This window comes from Elephas maximus, chromosome X, assembly GCF_024166365.1.
Source record: "Elephas maximus indicus isolate mEleMax1 chromosome X, mEleMax1 primary haplotype, whole genome shotgun sequence".
Taxonomy (NCBI): Eukaryota; Metazoa; Chordata; class Mammalia; order Proboscidea; family Elephantidae; genus Elephas; species Elephas maximus.
The window spans coordinates 105,165,346-105,188,258 of NC_064846.1; the positions used below are offsets into that span (position 1 = coordinate 105,165,346).

Below are 22,913 nucleotides of genomic sequence, written 5' to 3' on the forward strand. Positions count from 1 at the left end.
GGATATTATCCTGCCACTGACAGCTTTGTACTTCAGGATAGATCTCGTAATGTTCTTTTTGACTATGAGTGTGATGCCATTCCTCTTCAATTTTTCATTCCTGGCATAGCGGACCATATGATTGCCCTATTCAGAATGGCTAATGCCAGTCTATTTCAGCTCACTAATGTCTAGGATATCAATCTTTACGGGTTCCATATGATTTTTGATGGCTCTATTTTTATTAGATTTTTACTTTATACATTCCGTGTTCTGATTATTAATGAACATTTGAAGCTGTTTCTTTCCATTTTGAGTCATGCCACATCAGCAAATGAATGTCCGGAAAGCTTTACTCCTTTCACATCATTAAGGTCAACACTATTTTGAGAAGGCAGCTCTTCCTCAGTCATATTTTGAGTGCTTTCCAACCTGAGGATCTTGTCTTCTGGCACTACATCAGACAATGTTCAATTGATATTCATAGGGTTTTCAATGGCCAGTTTTTTTAGAAGTAGATCTCCAGGTCCTTCTTTCCAGTCTGTCTTAGTCTGGAAGCTCCACTGATATCTGTCCACATGGATGACCCTGCTGGTATTTGAAAAATGGAAATGGCACGTCTTCCAGCATCACAGTAACACAGAATCCACTACCATATGACAAACTGAGAGACAAGTTGTGGAAATATTGTGCTAGCATGGAACATGAGTCAAGAAGATCAAAGTTTTATGTTTTTTTTGTGTTTCTTTTGCCTCTTAATTAGGAAGGGGTAATCTTAATAAATTTCTGCAAGATAATTTTCTCCTTAATTATTTCTAAAAATATGACTTGTTCATTTATTCAAGAAATGATTATTAAGGGCTATTTGATAGTTTTTGCTTTTATCCATTATGCCGATCTCTGCCTTTTAATTGGTGTACTTAGGCCATTTATATTTAAGGATATTATTGCAAAGTTAGGGCTTATATCTGCCATTTTGTTATTTGTTTTGTTTATTTTCTATCTTTCTTATTCCTCCTTTTATGTTTTCTTTCCTTCCTGTGTGTTATTTGAGCATTTTTTAGGATTCTGTCTTGATTTACTTATGATGTTTCTGAGTATATATCTTCGTATATTTTTTCTTAGGGGTTGTTCTGGGTATTGTAATATACACATGTGACTTATCAGAGTCTACTAGTATCAGTATTTTACCATCTAGAATAATGTATGGAAACATCCCTTCCATTTAAGTTTCTTTACCTTCTCCACTTTTAAATAATATCATCTTGAGTATCAGATGGTGTTATAATTTTTATTTGTTCACTGAATATGATAAAAAAAATCATGAGGAGAATAGCCTATTGTGTGTACTCCTATTTTTGCCTTTCCAATATTCTTTCTTCCTTCTCGGTCCTCCAAGATTTCTTCTTTTATCATTTCCTTTCAGCTTGAAGAAATTCCTTTAGCCATTCTTTAAGGGTAGGCCCATAGCAAGAAAATCTTTTAATTTTTCTTTGCCTGAGAATGTCTTTCTTTCCCCTTCTTTTATTAAGGATAATTTCCCTGGATATAGAATTTCCTGTTTACATTTCTTTTCTTGCAGCACTTGAAAAACGTGCTGTCTTGCTGCCATGGTTTCAAATGAGAAATTGCCATCATTTGAATTGATGTTCTCTTACAGGTGATACCATTTCCTTCTGGTTACTTTCAAGACTTTTTCTTTGTGCTTACTTCTCAGAAATTTAATTATAATGTATCTTGATGTGCATTTCCTCAGGTTTATTCTGTTTGGGGTTTGCTCATCCTCTTGGATCTGTGGGTCTTTTCCAAATTCGGAAGTTTTCAGCCATTATATCTTCAAAAATATTTTCAGACCCACATTGTTTTTCTTATCTTCTCACAGGACTCCATGCTATGATTGGGTGACCTTTTCTTATAATTCCACATGTCCCAGAGACTCTGTTCACTTTACTTTCTTTCTGTTGTTCAGGTTGCTTAAATTCTGTTGTTCTATCTTCAAGTTTATTGATTGTATTCTCTTTAATCTTCTTGCTACTCTTGAACCCATCCAGCAAGTTTTTTTTTTAATTTCTGTTATTTTATTTTTTATTTATATAATTTCCATTTGTTTTCTTTTTGTTAAAGCTTCTATTTCTTTCCTGAGATTTTTAATTTTTTCTTTTGATTCCAAGAGGATTTGTAATTGCTTGTTCAAGTATTTTTATGATGGCTGCTTTAAAGTCATTTTCAATTAATTCCAATATCTGATTTGTCTCATTATTGGCATCAGTTGATTGATCAACTTTTTTCTTTCAAGTTGTGATTTTCCTGGTTCTTGTTATGATGGTTTTTTTTTTTTTTTTGTATTCTGGACATTTTGTCTATTATGTTAGGAAACTCGGGTCCTATTTAAACCTTTTATCTTAGCAGACAGTCACTCTGTTTATGTTCAGCACACAAGACATAGCCTAATTTTGTGGTATGCAGTTCCAATGACAATTTAATTTTCAGGGCCTTTGTGGTTTGATCTTGATCTGCTTGCATTATCTGGTGCTGCTGGCCTCTCTGCTGGTGCTGCATAAGGGACAATAGGAGTTTCCTTGGACCAGGCTATCTGGTGCATCTAGGTTGGGGGAAAAAGTCTTCTGGCTTGTGGAGAAGAAGAACATTTCCCAGACCAGGCCACTTGTTATGGTGAGATACTTTTGCCAGAGTGCTCTTACCACCTTCTGTCTCTAGGTAGAGGAGAAGAATCTCAGACAGAGAGAAGAATCTACATGACAAAGAAGCTTCTTAGACTGAGCATTTGTAGTGAGATCCCCCTTGCCAGTTCTTTCCAAAACCAGCTTTGATTATGGGTGGAGAGTTTCAGGATCATGGAGAAGAGGTGTCTCCGGGTGGGCCACTTGTTGTGATACAAATTTATACCTCAAGTTATTTTATTTGTGAGACAGGCGTAATAACACACATATTACAGGGGGTTATGATGAATAAACAAGAACATAAAGTCCATTAGAGCAGGAATTTTTGATCGATTCAACTATTTAATCACAATATCCAGAATAACATCCTGGCCCATAGTAGTTGCACATGGCTGATTCTCAATAAAGTCTAGCCAGTTCCCTTCCTTCCTTTCTCTAGCAAGTGAACAAGTGAGGAGGCAGGCTCCTATTGTCTGATTCCAGTGCTATTGATATTATATAAACTTCATCTCATAAGAATAGTATCTAATGTTCATTGAGGATTTATTATATGCCAGGCATGATGATAAGGGGTGTGTGCATGAGTGTTTGTGTCCATTTAATATTAATTTGTTTCATTTAATTAAAAATTTTGGTGGCTGTTTTATTTTAAAATTAATCTGTTTTATAATTATGTAAAATATTTACATGCTTCCAAAGCCAAACCTATCAAACAAAGCCGATTTTAACAAGTTTTACTTCTATCTTTTTCCTTTCTGAACTTTTTTTCCTTCCCCTTATAATAGGTAACCCTTTTCTCCCCCATTTTTTTTTTTTTAAGTTTTCTGGTTTGTTCTTCTATTGCTTGCTTTTGTATAAGCATAAGTGTGTGTGTGCATGTGTGTGTATTTTTGTATTTGAACCAAGCCTACTTCATCTGTTTTTCTTTTTTTTTACTTTGCAGTATGTTCTGGAGAGTATTCCATTATAGTATGCAGAGATAGTCCTCATTCCTTTTAACACCTAAAAAAATATATATGTTCCATTGTGTATTTTTTCACAGTTTTTTTAGCCAGTCTCCTCCTGATGGACATTTCCAGTCTTCTGCTATTAAAGATAGTGCTGAAATGAGCAGCCTCATCCATATACCTTTGTGTATTTTTGACATTTTCTATGTGGGTTTTGGTTATGTGGGATAAATTCCTAAATGTGAGATTATTGGGTCAAAGAGTAAATTCTTATGTAATTTTTTTGATAGTGCTAAATCTCCCTCCATAGGGGTTATGCCATTTTGCATTGCCACCAGCAGTGTATAAACATAACTGTTTTCCCACAACCTCAGCAACAGAGCATGTTGTCAAACATTTGAATTTTCACCAAAGTAATAATAGATAAAAATGATACTTCAGTATAGTTTTATGTTTCATTTTCCTTATTATGAGTGATGTGCATATTTTCATCTGGTTAATCCAAAAAAACAAACCCAGTGCCATTGAGTAGATTTTTCATCTGGTTAAGAATCATTTATGCTTTTGTTTCTGTGAAGTTCATATTTAGTTTTCTAAGGGATTTTGGTTTTTTCTTTCGTTTTAGAAGTTCTACATATTAGGGACATTGACCTTTTGTCTGACATATATGTTTTATATATTTTTTTGCAGTTTGTCATTTTTCTTTTTATTTTCTTCTGTATCTTTTGCACCTTAAAATTAAAAAAAAATATCTATTAAATTTATCTAGCTTTTCCTTATTTCTTCTGGATTTTGAGTTGTAGTTAAGAAAAATTTCCTACTCCCAGCTTAAGGAGGAACATATCCACATTTTCTTTCAGTACTTGTGGGTTTTATTTTTTATATATTTAAACTTCTGATACATTTGAAATTTATTCTGGTGTTTTGTGTGAGGAATGAATCACATTTTTTTTTTCATTTTCTAAATGGCTGCCCAGTTATCCAAAGCCATCTATTAAAAACCCCATCTTTTCCACACTGATTTGAGATGTTCCCTTTGTTATATACTGAATTAATATAAGTAATTGGTGTTTCTAGATTTTCTGTTTTGTTTCTTTGTCAGTTTATTTAATCTTAACAACTGTGTGAGTTAGGTAGCATTATCTCCAATTTGATTTATAAGAAAATTCAAGCTTTGCGACTTTCCTGAAGCCACATGACCAGTTAGTGGTAAAAGTGGAAGTTAAAAATAAGTTTCCCTAGCCCTCAAAATAGCTTCTCATCACTAAACTGTATTGCTTGTTACTTTGATCCTCAGTTTACCACGTAAGCCAGATAGTGGCAACCATCAACATTCCATTGCTGTACATGAGGCAGTAGAGGTTTCCGAAAACCTGTCGACTTCCCCAGATATCCAGAATAGAATGGCCAGACACGATGTCAGATACCTACCACCCATGAGGCCTGTGATATCCCAGGTATCCACCAGAGCATTGGGTTTTGGTGGATTAAATCATCGCAAGTGAGGCTGTGAGGAATTGACCACAGCCAAAATGGGCTAGCAAAATGACAAGACGGCAGGTGTAATGTAGTAGCAATAGTGTCGGACCTTGTCTAACTTTAGAAAGAATGAGAATCAGCATCAGCCCAAAGCTGACTCCTATGAAGTGGCAATCAGACATACCTCCACTCTTCAAACTTTTTACCAATTCTGACACAGCCATCCTCCTCAAAGCACTCTCTACTTCTCTGCTGAGTTCAATAGTCTTTTGCAATGGCCACGCAGAACTCACATTCCATAATCACAGTTATATGGTTTATTAGGGAAGTAACATGGGATCGGTATTAAGTTGGAAGTAGCAGGAACAAGATCAATGTCAGGGAGCACACAAACAAGGCCTGAAAGGAACTCCCAAAGTGAAGAGCAAATTCCTCCTTTCTGTAGTGTAGGACAGCTCTATCTCTTTCTCTCTGTAGACCAGCTGTGCAGTGCTGCTCTCAGCCCCTTCAGGACAGACTTCCTCTTGGCACCTTCAGGATGGACCTTCTCTCTGCTCCCTTAGGATGGGCCTTCTCTTGGCCTCTGCCCTGATCGTGCAAGTATTAAAACTCTTTTAGCTCCACTAACAAGTGCCTGAGGCACCCCACTCCACCAGCAAGCCTCCTGCCCAAAGGTGCTCAGCTTCCTTGTTCTGTGGGTTGGCAAGCCCACTGTAACCACCTCACTCTCTGGGCCAGGAAGCCCACCACACTGTCTTGCACCAGTCTCCTGGTTCTTCTGCCCCCATAGCAATACTAAAACTTTCTGTCTCTTGGGACCAGAAGGGTCTCAGCACAGAGACCCCAGGTCCAAAAGATGTGCTCCACTCGGGGCTCCTCTTTTTGATTGTAGCAAGGTCCTCCCTCAAGCTCTGTGAGGTGGCTGCTTATATAGTCATGCGTTGGAAAACGTCCACTATGTTGGTGTTGGTAGATACCGTCGAGTGAGTACCGACTCATAGCGAACTTGTGCGCAACAGAATGAAGCACTACCCAGCCTTGCACCATCCTCACTATTATTGCTATGCTTGACTCCATTGTTGTAGCCACTGTGTCAATCCATCTTATTGAGGGTCTTCTTTTTTTTCTCTGACCCTCTACTTTACCAAGCATGATGTCCTTCTTCAGGGATTGATTTCTCCTGACAACATGTCCAAAGTATGTAAGACGTAGCCTCATCATCCTTGCTCCTAAGGAGCATTTTGACTATACTTCTTCCAAGAGAGATTTGTTCATTTTTTTTTGGCAGCCCATGGTATATTCAATATTCGTCACCAACACCACAATTCAAAAACGGCAATTCTTCTTCGGTCTTCCTTATTCATTGTCCAGCTTTCACATGCATATGATGCAATTGAAAACACCATGGCTTGGATCAGGCACACCTTAGTCTTCAAGGTGACATCTTTGCTCTTCAACACTTTAAAGAGGTCCTTTGCAGCAGATTTACCCAATGCAATGTGCCTTTTGGAAACCCTGGTGGCATAGTGGTTAAGTGCTAAAGCTACTAACCAAAGGGTCGGCAGTTCGAGTCCGCCAGGCACTCCTTGGAAACTCTATGGGGCAGTTCTACTCTGTCCTATAGGGTCACTATGAGTCAGAATCGACTCGACGGCACTGGGGTTTTTTTTATGTGCCTTTTGATTTCTTGACTGCTGCTTCCATGGCTGTTGATTGTGGATCCAAGTAAAATGAAATCTTTGACAACTTCAATAATTTCTCCATTTATCACGATGATGCTTCTCGGTCCAGTTGTGAGCATTTTTGTTTTCTTTATGTTGAAGTGTAACCCCTACTGAAGGCTGTGGTCTTTGATCTTCATCAGTAAGTGCTTCAAGTCCTCTTCACTTTCAGCAAGCAAGGTTGTATCACCTGCATAACACATGTTGTTAACGAGTCTTCCTCCACTATACGTTCTGTGAAATAGGACGTTATGTGATTTGAACGCTGTGTGAACACCATATTATATACAAGCAGTGCCTGGGTTACGCCCCCAGCCCCGCCTGCAGTTCCTACAGCTGCGGGTCAGGCCGGGGATGCACCAACAGCTGGATTCAGACTTTATAGCATGGCCGGGTACAGAGTGGCAGGTGCATGGGGGACTTGGACAGGTGATCATGGGGACTGGGAGAGGAGCGGGTATGCAGCTACTGGGAGCGTGGCTGGCGATGGTGGCCATAGCTGCGGCCACCCTGCTGGTGCTGATGCTTCCTGATCATGTGCAGGCGCCACCACCGATCGTAGTCAGGTGCCTAGGAGCACCCTGGGCCCAGCCAGCACCTGTGCCAGCACCTGCAGCAGGAGCAGAAGGCCAAGGCAGATGCTGCCCTGCACCAGGAGTGAATGGCTGCATGGCTGCTAGGTGGGTGAATGAAGTCAGGAGGAAGGAAGGTGGAGGAGGAGACAAAGGAAGCAATGCCGCAGGAATTTGGATGCACCTGGGAGCCCAGCTCATGGTTCATTTCTGGGGGATTGGGATCTTTAAAACCATTAAAAAAAAAAAAGGAAAGAAAAGAAACCCGTTGCAGTGGAGTGTATTCTGACTCATAGCGACCCTATACGACAGAGTAGAACTGCTTCATAGAGTTCCCGAGGAGCACCTGGTGGATTCAAACTGCCGACCTATTGGTTAGCAGAGGTACCTCTTAACCACTGTGTCACCAGGGTTTCCTTAAAACCATTAGGGGGAAATAATAAACAAAAGGAGAGCTGCTTTCACTTAAAAAACAAAAATCGAAAAACTTATAGCCCCATGAACATTGCCCGTAGTGATGTTATTTGGCACATGACTGTATAGGCAAGTGGCTCAATCCTATTGTGTGGATTTTATGCGCCATATTTGCATAATATCTGACCTATCCCCTCGCTGGACTAAACTGGTCAATCCTTTCACAAGCAGCTCCATATCTGCATAATAATTGACATTTTCTACCAGCAGGAACTGACTTCTTCTCTGGGCAAAGTAGTAAGCTTCTCCAAAGGACTAGGACAACTATAACAAGGGCAAGTGTAACATCTCCTTGGTGACCAGAGAACAAATCTCCCACGCTGTTTTCATTTTCTCTCTATTTCACAGAACCAAGGCAAAAGGCCACATAAAGAAACTCCTTTCACCATAGCAGGACAGTTTAGCAGCTGAATTTTGCAGTCTTTTTCCAACCCTTGGGAAAGTATAGCTTATCTACTGTTTTATAATTCAGGTAGTGCTAGCTGTTGTGACAGATAAATATTGATATTTTGGTGGCTTAAGAGATTAGGGTTTATTTCTGACTCTACTAAAACCCAGCAGGGACCCAGGCTTATGGAGGCTCCGTCATTTTTAATATATTGATTTTCAGGTCACCCTTGGTATCCACATGCACCAGAAGATTTAAGAATAAAGGAAATGAAGCATCATGCAGGAGGTTCTTTTGGGCCAGGCCTGGGCATGATATATATCATCTTCACCAATATTTCATTGGCTAGAAACCACACACATGGCCTCGCTTAACTGGAAAGATGTTAAAGAAGGTTGGCAAGTGGTATTCCCAATAAGGAAAGGCTTGGTGAACAACCAGCCAGCTTCTGCCACAACTAGCAAATAGCTAATATTCCTTGAAAACTACAGTTGTGTCCTTGAGAAGGAGCTATGACTGGTATCAGGCAGAAGCCTTGTCCCTATCGAGGTTAGTGTGTCAAAGCTGGAAGAACATTTAGAGATTATCTGTTCCAATCTCCTCCGGTTTTTGGGGCCTTGACACCCAGAAAGGGAAAGGGGCTGACCAAAGGCACACTGAGTCAATACTAGAGCTGAGACTAGAGCCAGCTTGATCACTCCTCTCTCCTTTACACCAGTGGCTTTCAAAAGTTTTTGACTATGACCTAGAGTATAAAATAAATTTTTCATCACAACCCAGCACACACTTGTGTATATTTTATCTGTAAATGTTTTACAAAGCAATACTGAGGTAGGTAGTGTTTGTAGCTATTTGTCAGATATTTCCAGCTCCCTACCTTCTGGGACCAGAGTAGGATTGCACTTTCTCACTCCCTTTAAAGTTACTAAAGATTAGGTGAAATGTGTGGCCAAGGACATGGGAGCAGAAGCAAAAAGAGTCACTTTTGGGGAAAAAGTAAGAGCCAGTGCACAGTTTACAACATTTTCTTTTCCCTGATGTTCCAGTCATGCAGCACACTTATGAAGCCACTATAACCCTGGGTACCCTAGTGAGGATAGTGTAGAATAGAATCCCCAGGAGACCGCTTTGTAGGAGAATGTTCTTTTAAGACACTGACTTGGGAGTTGGTTTTTACCATAGCATAAAAAAAAAATTTTTTTAACCTGTGCTGACTGATATAAATATGTATCTTTACTGCATATTATACATTTTGATATTTGATGTTATTATTCCATTTCAGTTTTCAGTGCAGGTTGCAACCTATTAAATTATTTCATGATCCAATAATTGGTTGCAACTTGCAGTTAGAAAAACATTATTCTATACCATGCCCTCTTGTCTCATAGCTGAACTTCTCTCCAAGCTCCTGCAGAACAAAGTTAATGACTCACATCTCTCTGTCGGACTGTGGCTATGGAGAAGGTAGAGATGCATACTGGACAGCTTGCCATCCCTGCAGGTACAAAAGCAGCTGGGGCCACCACAGATGTCAGGCTTGCATCACCTGTGCTGTCATCAATCATGTGCTAAAGGCCAACTGCACAGCTACCCTAATGCCATCTGTGGGGACTGTCTGCCCAGGTGAGCCTGCTGGATGGAGCCAAGATCTTTGGGGACTTCTCTAGCCCTTGCAAGTCTCACTCATCCTTACCATTCATAGCCTAGTTGAAGTATTTTAACTGTCGACGTCATGTTCTGTTTAAGATCCCAGAATGAAGAAATGGTACTTTCCCATAAAGTGCCTAGCACAATGTCAGCCACAGACGAGCACTTAAGAGAAGATTTTTCATCATGCTGGCAATCTTATCACAGGCCCAAGATTCAAGATAAATCTCACTGCAGATCTCAAAGAAATTAAGAAACAGTTGGTAACAAAGCAGTGACCCTTATGGGATTAGTTCCCCTTTTGGCTATATGGTAAGGTGAATGGGGAAAGGGGAGTGCCTGGGACTCTTAGTCAGAAGCAGAGAGAGAGGCAGAGAGCTCAAGGGAGACTATGCTCTGGCACTTCAGGAGAGTAATTCTCTTAGAAGCTGCCTAGAGAGTCCCAGGAAGGACCAGTCCAAGTGCACTGCTTGTTTGATCACCCTGCCATTCTTTATTGCTCTGACCACAGGTTCTACCATAAGACACGCATTGGAGGCCTTCAGGACCAAGAGTGTATCCCATGCACAAAGCAGACCCCCACCTCTGAGGTTCAGTGTGCATATACAGTTTTCCTTTTTCCTTTCCTCCCCAACCTGGTGTATGGCAATAAGGTGGAAAAGTAAAGACTTTTCCCTATGCTCTTGTACCCCTGGCTGTGTAGTGGTAAGGGAATTAGCTAGATTTGAACCTTGGCTTCACAGCATATGATTTATGTAACCTCGGTCAAATTGTTTAAACTCATTGAACCTCATTTCCTTCATCTGAAAAAACAAGTCATGATAATCATTGTTCTTCATACCTTATGAGACTGTTTTGTAAGTCTAATGAGATAATGAACGTGAGAAAGTACTTCATAAACTATAACATGTTGTGAAATGCGAATTATTACTAGCGATAGTAGTATATGAGGTTTCTAGGAGTCCCTAGGATTTGAGACCAGTAGAAAAGCTGAATAAAGAACTAGGGCCTAGTCTATGCCCTTATCATTTTCCGTTTATATGTCTACCTGCCTGTCTATCTTGTTTGTCTATATACCATCTATCTATCTGCTCATTTATTTAGAATCATAGAATATTTCAAACATACATAACAATTTTAACATGAGAAAAATATAAAAATAACAAAAATGCCTAGGTACCCAATATCCAGAGTTAGCATATCATCTTAATATTTTGCATATTTGCTTCAGAATTTTTTGAAGAGTAAAGGTATCACAGGTATAAAGGAATTCCCTTTAGATCCTTTCCCAAGTCCCATTCTTCTCCCTACCTCCCCAGAAACAACCACTATTCTGAAATTCTGTGTATCCTGATGGTAGGATATGCTACAATAACAAATAAACCCTAAAATCTCAGTGACTTAATATGATAAAAATATTTTTCACTATGCAAAGGACTGCCTATATTTTGTGACTATGCCATCGAGACCATGTGGCTTCCAGGTTGAAAAGACAGGGGAAGAGGTGGAAGAGGCATACTGGCTGTTAACTATCTCAGTTTAGAAGTGACACACATTTCTTCCATTATAGTTCTTTGGCCAGAAATACTCTCATGACTTTACTGCAAGGGAAATGCAGGGGAGCATGTGGATAACTCAAAACCCACTAAGTGTCTCTGCCATACTCTCCACCCATGTCTTATTACTTTTATTCATTTGTGATATATGTGCATATTCATAGGCACTATATGTTATTTTGTATTTTATAAAGCTCTACATAAATGGTATCATACTATATATTCTTTTTCTCCAAATTGCTCTTCCACTCTGCATTAATATTTATATGGATCAACATTAAGGTCATTTATTAAGTGCTGTACAATAATATTAGAAGTTAGGATTATACCATAATTTATTTATCCTGTGACCTACTGTTGTGGATTGAGTCAAGTCCCCCAAAAATATGTGTCAAGTTGGCTAGGCCATGATTCCCAGTATTGTGTGATTTTCCACCACTTTGTCATCTGATGTCATTTTCCTATGTGTTGTAAATCCTACCTCTATGATGGTGGAGCAAGGTTGAAGGCAGCTATGTTAATGAGGCAGGACTCAATCTACAAGTTTAGGTTGTGTCTTGAGTGAATCTCTTTTGAGATATAAAAAAGAAAAGCAAGCAGAGAGGCGAGGGGATCTCAAAGCACCAAGAAACAAGGGCCTGGAGAATAACTCGTCCTTTGGACCTGGGGTCCCTGAGCTGAGAAGCTCCTAGTCCAGTGGAAGATTGATGATGAGAACCTTCCCCCAGAGCCAACAGAAAGAGAAAGCCTTCCCCTGGAGCTGGCACCCTGATTTGGGACTTCTAGCCTTCTAGACTGTGAGAGAATAAATTTATCTTTGTTAAAGCCATCCACTTGTGATATTTCTGTTATAACAACACTAGATGACTAGGACACTTACTGATGAACATTTTAGCTTGTTTCCATTTTAGTATAAGTGGAAATGTCATGGAAAGACCATATGTGCATCTTCAACCTTACTAAATATTACCAAATTGCTCTCCAAAGTGGTGATTCTAATTTATACCATACCAGCAATTGTGGGAGTTGCCCTGCTTTGTTCTTTATACTTTTGCCTGCTCTACAAGGAAGTGAAGCAGCACAGCAGCCCTAATTGGCAAAGGTCCTATGGATAGACTAATGGTTTGAGGAAGTTGTAGGGTGCCAATCCCCAGTGACAGGGTGACTGTTGACTGCCCATATCGACTGACCATTCCCCCTCTCTTGTCTCACAGGTGCCTTCCAGTTGAGCTTAGTGAAAGCAGATGCACGTAGAGTGCACCCTCAAGGAATCATGCTCGTTGCACTGGTGAGCGGTCTGCTTGTGGTATTTACCTTGGTCTTCCTGGGCTCTTCTTCTTCTACTACAAGCAGTTCTTTAATAAACAGTGCCAGCAAGGTAAGGATGGCTGCTTCACATTTCACATGAATCAGGAGCAAGGCTCTGAAAGGCAGAAGAAATGTTTCTGGGATGGAGGGTTAATGGGTTTTCCCTACTATTCTGGAAACCCCCAGGGGTGGTCTTCTGTTGGCCTGGGGAAACAATAGAAAGCATAAACCAAACCAAACCCTTTGCCACTGAGTCAATCAAGACTCATAGTGAACCTATAGGATAGAGTAGAGCTGCCCCATAGGGTTTCCAAGGAGTTGATGGATTCGAACTGCCAACTTTTGGTTAGCAGCTGAACTCTTAACTACTGCACTACCAGGGCTCCATAGAAAGCATGGGCCGTAGAAATGATTGAGGCTGACTCAGAGTGTTTAGGCGACCTGATTCATTAAATTTTAGTGGTTCCTAAAGGAGCATGATATGGTGGGAAACTCCTTGGGAAAGGAATCTGAAGAACTAGGTTCTAAGTCTACCTCTAAATAACTGTATGATCTCAGACAAGTCATTTAGTCTGTTTGGGTCTCTCTTTAAAATGATAGATGAGTATTGGATTATTTGGTTTTAAGTTATTCATTTCTACTAATAGGATAGATTTTAGAGCTTTTCTGGAATGGAAGAAGGCTTGGCTACAGCACAGACATGACTGTCAAAAAGTGAGTGAGGTCTAGGGCAACTATATTAGTATAGTAATTTCCCACCATGGGAGTAACTGAAAGACTACTATCCAGAGAGATTGGCAAACCTAGATTTTTTTCCAGACAAAATTGATACCCAAAGAGGTCTGACCCAGCCTATGGGAGATGGCTATGTGAAATTCCAGATGAAAAGTAATATTTAAAGTCACGAATAGCATTATGATCTGCTTTCAGCACAACTCCAGCTATTAGCCAGGAATTTGGGACAAAAGTTTAACTTACTGAGGGCAAAGATGAGGGTGGTGGGAAGAAGGCAGAACAAGGCAAGGTGATGGGCCAGAACTCCAGCAAAGATTACCAAAGCTCAATGTAGCTCCAATGCCAGCTAGAGAACTGAGAGCTAGCAGGGACACCAAAACAGGAACCTAGACTAGTGAATGGAGTCAATTGAGTAAGGGAAAGGATAAAGTTCACTAGATACAAGGGTACTTAGAATAACTCTTCAGCCCACTGGATACTGGGCCAAAGCAGTACTATTATTTTTAGCCTCTTTTTTTTCTATTTGTGTGGGAAATTACATAGACTTGCCTTGGTTAGCTTGACTCCAGAGTCTGCCAAATGACCTTGAAAAAGCCCAGCAGATATATTTGGCTGTGTCTCAGGCTTAAATGGAGATTAATCTAGCATTTCATGGGCTACATGGACACAAGGACAGCATTGTTTACCCTTTATGACTCTCCTCAAATTCTGCTTCCCTGTCCCCTACTCTGTGGGCTTCTGGGACTTTGTGGCTCAGAGTAAACCATCCCCAGTTTCTGACTTTGGAGGCCAGTGTCCCAAATAAAATCTGTTTCTGAGTCACTAGTAGTGGGCATTAAGTGTGGGCAATGAATCATTTGGGCCCTGGGCCCCAGCAAGATGAAGATGAGGGAACACCTGAGAATTGTCTTCCTCTTCCTCCCACAGGGCAGGAGATAGGGGTAACCATTCTTTATTCCCCCTCTATCCTCAAGATAATAATGTGGTACCCATCTTGTAGATCTGAAAGTCAGGTACTTCCCTTAAGGTCTCAATAACAGTAAAGAAGATTGGGCATTTCCTCATTTGGAGAAGGTGTTTATCAGAAGCCACTTTCTGGGACTACGTAGGTGTGATTAATGTGTGAATTCAATTCAATGTATGGTGCAAAAGTCAGAAGTAGGGACTCTGGAAAACTGTTTCTTACCATGTTGGAATGCTCAATGTTACAAGATCTTCTGAAATTTCAAGAGAAGCCAGAAATATGGATTTTCGTATGAAATCTTTTTAAACAATGGCAGTGAATTAAAAAAAAACAAAAACAAAAGCGCAGTGTGTAGGTCAAACAAACACACATTTCACAGACTCCCAGTTTGTAACCTAATGTTGAATCAGACTCATCCATGATAGGTGTATTGCTTTTCTACCACCTACAACAAATTACAACAAATTTAATAGATTAAAATAGTACCCATTTATTATCTCACAGTTTCACTAGATCAGAAGTTCAGCATGCTTAGCTGATTCTCTGCTTAGTGTCTCAAAGTGCCAAAAATCAAGGTGTTGTCAGGTTTGTTCCTTTCTAGAGGCTCTAGAAGGAGAATCCATTTTCTTAATCATTCAAGTTGATGGCAGAATTCAACTCCGTGCTGTTATAGGACTGAAGTCCCAGTTTCTTTCTCGCTGTAAACTGAGGGTCATTCCCAGCTTATAGAGGCCACCCACATTCTTTAACTCATGACACCTTTCCATTTTCAAAGTTAACAATGACAGGGTGAGTCCTTCTCATGTTTGCATCTCTCTGATGCTCTCTCTCTCTCTGACTCCTCTGATGTTTTCTTCCACTTTTAAGGGCACATGTGATCACATTGGGCCCACCTTGATAATCTAGGATAATCTCCACAATTTCATCTGTGAAGTCTCTTTTGACATGTGTTGTTGTTAGGTGCCACCAAGTTGATTCTGACTCATAGCCACCCCATGTGATGGAGTATAAATGCCCCATAGGATTTTCTTGGCTGTAATCTTTATGGAAGCCAATCATCAGGTCTTTGTCCTGCAGACTGACTGAGTTTGAACTGCCAACCTTTCACTTAGCAGCTGAGAACTTAACTGTTTGTGCTACCAGGGCTACTTTTTGCCATATAATGTGATATAAAATCTAAAGCAAGCTAGTTGCCACTGAATCACCTCTGACTCATGGCAACCCCACGTGTATAATAGTAGAACTGTGCCCCAAATGGTTTGCAATGACTGTGATCTTTTGCTGGTAGTTCGTCAGGCCTTTCTTCTGAGATGACTCTGGGTGGATTTGAACCATGAACTTTTTGGTTAGTAGCCAAGTGCTTAACATTTGCACTACTCAGGTATAATACTAGGGGCCAAAAAATCATAGGGATCAAAATACTGTCTACAACAAAAACAGTTTCTCTTTCTCTACAAATTGACTCCTTTCCCTGATCCAGCACCAGGTAGCCTCAATCTGATATCTCACTCTAAGTGTGTTTCTCAGCTCTCAGCTCAGGCCTGGTGCTAGGTGCTGTGGTCCTCAGGAAGTGGAAAGGGAGCTCCAGCTCCCAGAATCCTCCCCATATTTTGTGCTGGATGAGGTGCTTTGTTGAGAGGAGCCTCTGCCTTTGGGTGACCTGGTGGCTTTCTGCTTCACTTTGTAGGAGGTTCACTGCAGTTTGAGGCTGACAAGGCAGTGGAGAAGGAATCTCTCTTCCCCTTGCCACCTGACCAGGAGACCATTCCTAAGTCCTCACTGAGCGAGAGCACCTTTGAGACCCAGCCACTTAATCCCATCCTGGATGATGACTACAACTCGACTCATGGCTTCTCCACACAGGAATCCTTTACTGTAATCTCCTGTGCCTCAAAGAGCTACTTCTACTGGCTACACACTCCCACTGAATGCACAGAGCTGGACCTGCAAACATTTTTCAGCTCTGCCTCCTATACTGCAGCCAACACCTTGGGTGGAACACTGCAGAAAGCTCTGGAGGCAGGCTGGAGACCAATGTGCCCTTTGAAGTCCCCAGCCCTTAAGTCTACTGAGGTGAACTAGAAAGATAGAGCAGAAAGACTAGAAATTCCCCCAAGAAATCTCCCTCTGGAATACTGTTGTTCAGTAGGGCTAGGGTTGGAAGAACAGCAGAAAGCAGGGAACACTGGTACGTGGAGGAAAACAGTGGTGATGCTGATCTTTTGAGCCAGTCAGACTTCACACTTCTGGTCCTACACTTGTCAGGAAACTAGCCAGATTGCCATGATACCAGTCTCTCCATCCTGACCACTTGCAAGCCCTTTCAAAACCCCAATGTCTAATAGTCATATTCAGTTATCTTCCTTCATATGCACAAGAGGCATAGCAGAGAAGAAAAAGAACACAAAAGCTTTGTTCTCTGACAGCCCTATATTTCAAATTTATCTCCATTCCTTAATAGTTATGTAAGCATTATGTAAATTTCTTTGCCTGAGTCTCAGATCCTTCATCTGTAAGAAGTGGACAGCACTACCCACCTCATAAGTTCTCATGAAGTTTAAATGTCAAACACATGCAAGTGCCTTTTACAGTGTTTGATGCATTAGAAGTGTTCAAAGCTTGTTGGATTTTTTTTCCCTCTCCTCCCAGTCCAAATTTACACATCCCTTTCACATCTACTACATTCATCTGATCTTCATAACACCCATTTGAGATAAGAGATCAGGATTTGTTGACTTAACTTCACCAAGATGGGAACTAAGACACAGAGAAGGAAAGTGATTTGCTCAAACTCACAAAGCAAGTCAGTGGCAGAACTGGGCTAGAGCCCAGGTTTTAGGGCTTTAATGCAGAGCTCATCCAACTCCACCATTGTGACTATTCCATTCCAAAAAACCAAATGGGGCACATCCTAACCCATCCTATCAGATGATTCAGCACTATTTTTCCAAGGCTAACTTGCAGCATTTCTTGCCTACCTATTCTATCCTGAGTAGCCAGATTCCCCAGACATGGGACTACAGCACATTTTCCAGGCTCAACATTTTAGAGAGGAGAGGAGAAGACTGCAATAAATGGGGTAGGGTTTTACTGCCTGCATCCTTGATCTGGTGCCTGAGTGGACTTGAAAGAGGGACCCCTCAGAACTCTATGGGTACATCTATCTAGTACTTTAGGGACAAAGTCCAACCCTTCCCCTTTTAGCCCCTCTGCACTGCCCCCTTACCAACACACATACATGCACACACACACACACACACACACACACAAATTTTAAGGGAAACTTGGCAACATGATTCCCCACTCATCTCCTAGACTTTGTGACAGCTCTGAAGCCAGCCCATTTGCCAGGGTCTTCCTCCCCACAAATAAATATCTATGCTTTTTTAGTGGAGATTCGGATCAGTTTCTATTAGATCTTTCAAATGGTCCTTCCTTGGCTTTCATTTTTATTTCTCTTCTACTCTTGCCTTTTTTGTCCTTCCTGGTGCCTGGTTTTCTAAAGCTCAGAACTCAGTCTCTAGATTCCCAGGGCAAAGCTCATAGCTTTGGTGTTTGGATTGATAGTGAAGCTCCTGAGTTCTAGGAGGAAGACACTGAGGAGCTAAGGTTCTCATTGACACCTGGTCCTAGGGCAGTTCAGGGCCAGTAGCTGCTTTCTTGGTTTAGGTAAGAAACAATCAACTTCTTCTAAGCTCTCACCACCAATATCACATGCTTCTCAACATGAAATGGAACTGCTTTCTCCATGGTTCTCTGATGATTGAGGTCTCTCAGGTTTGAGAATCATAGTTTTTTGTAAGGCTATCCTTATGCACAAAGGGCCAGTTAGGCTGATGCCCTCTCCATCACAGTGGGTTAAGTTTAGAAGGAAAAAGTGCTTAGGTGAGTGGAGCAACTAGCTCCTTTGTTTGGAAGCAGAATATATAATACAGGATGGTAAATGTGGCTTAATTGAAACACTGTGTAAAAATTAAGATGAAATGTGGCACAGTTATCCTGGGTGAGGATGCTAGAATCCATTACATGCATGGGTGTTACACATTACAGTTTGTAATATGCTTTAACAGCCATTCTCATTGGATTACTACACACACCCTGAGGTGGGCAGGGCAGGGATTATCATCCCCCATTTGCAGATGACAGTAAGGTTAGAATTAGAGAGTTACTGACCGTAAGTCACTTGTTTATGTAGGGGTGGGTGCCTAGAATGGATGCCATCAGGGCCTCTCCAATATCTTGACATTTTCATTTTCTGGAAGACAGTGTTTTGGAGCAGTATGATTTTGGTTTTCTTGGCATATTGGTTCTAGAAATATCTGTTCCTTCCACTCTTTTTGGAAGGAAAAGGGGTGGAAAGACAAATAAGGCCCTTATGACTGGACAGAAATGAGGTAATATACTTGACATCAAGCCTGTCCTCTGCCTCTCTCCCCTCCACACCAGGATGCAGATTATCTGTCAAGTCTGACACAAGTGGGAAACTAAGAGACTTCCCATTCAGCACTGTCCCATAAGAGGTCAGGAAGTGAGAGGGGTGGCAAGACCTGGCAGGATTATTTATTTCTGTCTAGCCTCCTTTTGCACCTGGAGTGTGAAGACAGAGGGTAAAGGCTTGGGCCAGTTGGCGTATCCATCCTATTTGCTCACCTGTCCCTTCTCCATTCCTCCGTACAATTTAAGAATCTCCGATCTTAGTTTTGTTGAATTGAGACTTTATTTAAGAGAGGTAGGGGACAATTCTCCCATCTTTTAAAGCCTCCCCTAGGAAGTCTGTAGATATATGAGCAAAGCTGTCAATAATAATACTTTAGTGCTTTGGGTTTTAAAAAGTTTATTCATACATTATGGCTATTTTAAAGATGATGAAACTGAGGCTCAGACAGGAGCAGTGACTCGCCAAAAGCAATTCATGTTTGGGAAAGACAGCCTGCCCCACATGCCCATCCCAACCCCAAATGTGGATCCCATGGCTGAGAGTAGAGGCCAGGGAAGGCCACCTAGAGCAAAAACTGCTCTTGCCTCTGTCAGAGGGACAGGTAACGATGTTTGAGGGCTGTCTTTGGTATTTCTATTATGCACTGCCTAAATAGCCTTCAAATGATCACTAATGGAACTAGGGGAGAGACTTAGGAGATTTATTAAGGTAGCCTCTCTTCACCACTAGGAAAACCAGCTGAACCCATAGTCTGTTAAATGCTGCCGAGGCAGCAGTGTAGCCTTCCATTGAAAAATAGCACATAATTTGATCTGGGTGTTAGTCCACCTGGGGTGGTGTGGAGCCTATAGCCTATAAGGTTCCCTCTGCCTTCTTCCCTGTTCCTCTAGATTCACTGTATTCCAGTGGGTCAGCTGGAAGGTCTTGTGCATGTTTGAAGAGGGATGGTCCTGATTGCAGCATAGGGCAGGGCAACTGGTTTCCTTCTGGATCTCCTGGGACTTAACTCTATGTTTGAGGTATATGACTTTTCACTCCCAGCAAGGAGCAGGTCTAGAGTTTTTCCTCTTGGAACCTTACAAAACATTTCTAAACCAAGGTGACCTTTCCACTGTGGTCTGGTTTCCCTAAACTACCTTCCAGAAGTCCCCCAAAGACACCTCCCAAATCTATTTGGGGGGAGCTGAGTGGAGAAAAGGAAGAGTCTGCACTGCCTCTTTCCATTCACATGTCAGTTGGATCCTAGTTCTCCCACCACCCTGTCCCCTTTGATTTTTTTCTGAAGTGTGTTTTTGCTTTAGCTCCTACCTATACTTCCCATGTCCAGGGAGGAACAAGCTTCTCAGGCAATGAGAATATCTGAGTTTCTTTCTGATGCCTGTACAGCTAGTTCCTGTCCACAAGTGCTTGGTGATTAGTTAAGTACATTAGGCGGCAAGTGCACTTCATCACCAGGTCCTAGCCCTGGCAAATGAGTTTTCTCTACAACAGGACTTTTGCTTTCAAGATTTAATTAAATGCATCTCTTGGGACCCTACAAACCAGTATAAACACTTACTAAAGGCCCCTGGGGCAACCTATTGATCAGTATGCTAAAAGCACCTGGGGAAAAAACAAAAAGGCTGCTTTGTACTGGACTGAGGATTACAAGCAATAGAATTGCAGACATGGGGCTTAGTGGTTAACAGCTAGGCTGCTTACCGAAAGGTCAGCAGTTTGAATCCACCAGCAGCTCCTTAGAAACTCTATGGGGCAGTTCCACTGGACCACAATCAGTTTGATTTTTTTTTTCTTTTACCTGGTTTCCTGGCTTCACACAAGTATTAGCAAATTTGTGTGAGCCAAGGCCAAGGTTTTAGGCCTTGTCCTTTAGGTTCTTTGTTCTTTTTTTTTTTTTTTTTCTGGACAGGCTTATTCTTATCACTGGTAGGGGAAGAGCTAGGACGCAAAACAGAGAATGATTCAGTTTGAACAAGCCCCAGGAGTTCAAAGGTCACCACGTAAAAAGTACTACCTGTGTGCCTGGAGGAAACCCTGGTAGCGTAGTGGTTAAGTGCTACAGCTGCTAACCAAAAGGTTGGCAGTTCGGTCTGCCAGGCACTTCTTGGAAACTCTATGGGGCAGTTCTACTCTGTCCTATAGGGTCGCTATGAGTCAGAATCGACTCAACAGCAACGGGTTTGGTTTTTTGTTTTTGTTTTTGTTTTTTGGTGTGCCTGCCAGTGGTTGAAGTGCAAGTTTAAGGCTGCTGCTCTGTGGGCAAGAGAGTGATTGTAACATGATAATAAGAACAATAATGTAATGATAAAATGCCACAGTCAGCCCTCTTTATTGTGCCTGCTTTATGCTTTATAATTCACAAAGCTTCTTTAAACCCATGATCTCATTTCATCCTGACAAGCCTGTAAATTGGGTGTTATTATTTTAAAGAAGAGGAGATCAGCTAACGCTAGATAAAAAGCTTGTCAGGCCAGAAGTCAGTCCAGCCCCAATCTTCTGATTCCCAGACCAGGGCTTTCTCCACTGCTCCCATGCTGCACTTAAAAACTGTTTCAGGATGGTGTAGTTTCCATAATGGCATCAAGGGCAACACTGCAGAAAAGCCAGCGGCTGTATGTTAGCGAAACCCCCCAATGGTGTATCCATCAATGTGAGCACTAAAAAAGCTCAGTGTGAGCCCCACCCAATTCAACAAACCTCTCCTGGCTGGAACACCTAGACCCAGCCCAGAATGGTTTCTTTGCATTGACATTTTCTATAGCTATGCAGACTCCAGCCTTGGTTGCTGGGACTACCTCAGTGCACAGATGTACCAGCAAGGAGCAAGGTCTTCATGGCATGAATATTCTCTGGGACCATCACAAGCCATACCCGGAATAACCTTGGTTTCAACCTTCTCTCTGAAGTTCGACAACTGGAGTTGGCAATTGGAATAGAGTAATGAAGTTTTGCTTTGCTTTTTAAGGCATCTTGGATAGAAGTGGAGTGAGGGATGTTTTTGTTGATAATTACCGTTTGGCCATAGCAAATGTCATACTAGAATATTTTCTCCTGGAGAGTGCTTTTAAATATTTTCTTTTCATTGCTTTTAAAGTGTGAGCATCTTTCCTTGAGTGCTGTGCTTCCATGTGTCTTTTATACTTGGGGGTTATTGATCAGTGGAAGCACAAAGAAACGTTTTCAACATGCCCCTGGGCCTAGCTGTCTGCATTTGAACTATCAAAGGAAAATTGTTTTTGGTTGTAAAGGAGGAGAGCTATTTGCTGGATATGTTTGGTTTTTTGGCTCACTATTTTCCTCTCTGAGCACCTGTACTCCTGGACTTGGATTTTGTCAAGGAGTCTGTGAGAGCAACCTTTTCCTCCAAAGTTCTCAGACTCAGACTAAGTAAGGGTAGAGATACTGCAGGCCCCCCTCTTTAACACACAGCCCTGCCACACTGGGCTAATATTCCTACCTGCTCCTCCACCCCATCCCACCCCCACCTTGCCTCACTATCAAGGTCTTAGGTGTTTTACACTGAATGTTGCTATTTATAATTACTTTTTTTCCTTCCTAAATTGGTTATTTATAGAGATTTTGTTGAATCTTGAGCCATATGCATGTGTGGCTACTGACAAAGTTGTGTTTGGCTTCTGATGCTCTGGAAGTATTTATTAGCCAATAAACAAAAATACATCCACACACCGTGTTTATTTCTTCACTTTCAGAGAATCTGGGTGACTCATCTGGGTAGTGTGTTTTTGTTCAGTGAATACAGCAAGAAAAATGTGTTCCTAATCAGTGGATGTGGAACTAGGGGTGGGATTTACTGATTTATCATCCAGGAGATCTGGGTTCTAGTCCAAGTTCTCCTTCTACATTTTAAATTTATGACATTTATTATCTCATCTGGACTAAATATCTACTAGAAAGTCTAGTATTCTAAACTGATACTTCTCATATAGTGTTCCATGGCCTTAATATAACTAAAACATGTCTCCTGAGGTATGCAATATCTCTAGAAAGTTGCATGTGTGTGTGT

At 41.2% G+C, this 22,913-nt stretch overlaps 1 protein-coding gene across 1 annotated transcript; it reads left to right on the forward strand.

The window, feature by feature from the left end:
* Window positions 1-7,266: 7,266 nt before the first annotated feature.
* EDA2R (ectodysplasin A2 receptor) lies at window positions 7,267-16,514 on the forward strand. Its single transcript, XM_049871475.1, is given in 8 exon segments — window positions 7,267-7,581; window positions 9,630-9,831; window positions 9,834-9,864; window positions 10,400-10,485; window positions 12,659-12,766; window positions 12,769-12,822; window positions 16,139-16,441; window positions 16,444-16,514. Coding segments are annotated over 8 exon segments (1,170 nt in total).
* The last annotated feature ends 6,399 nt before the right edge of the window (window positions 16,515-22,913 follow it).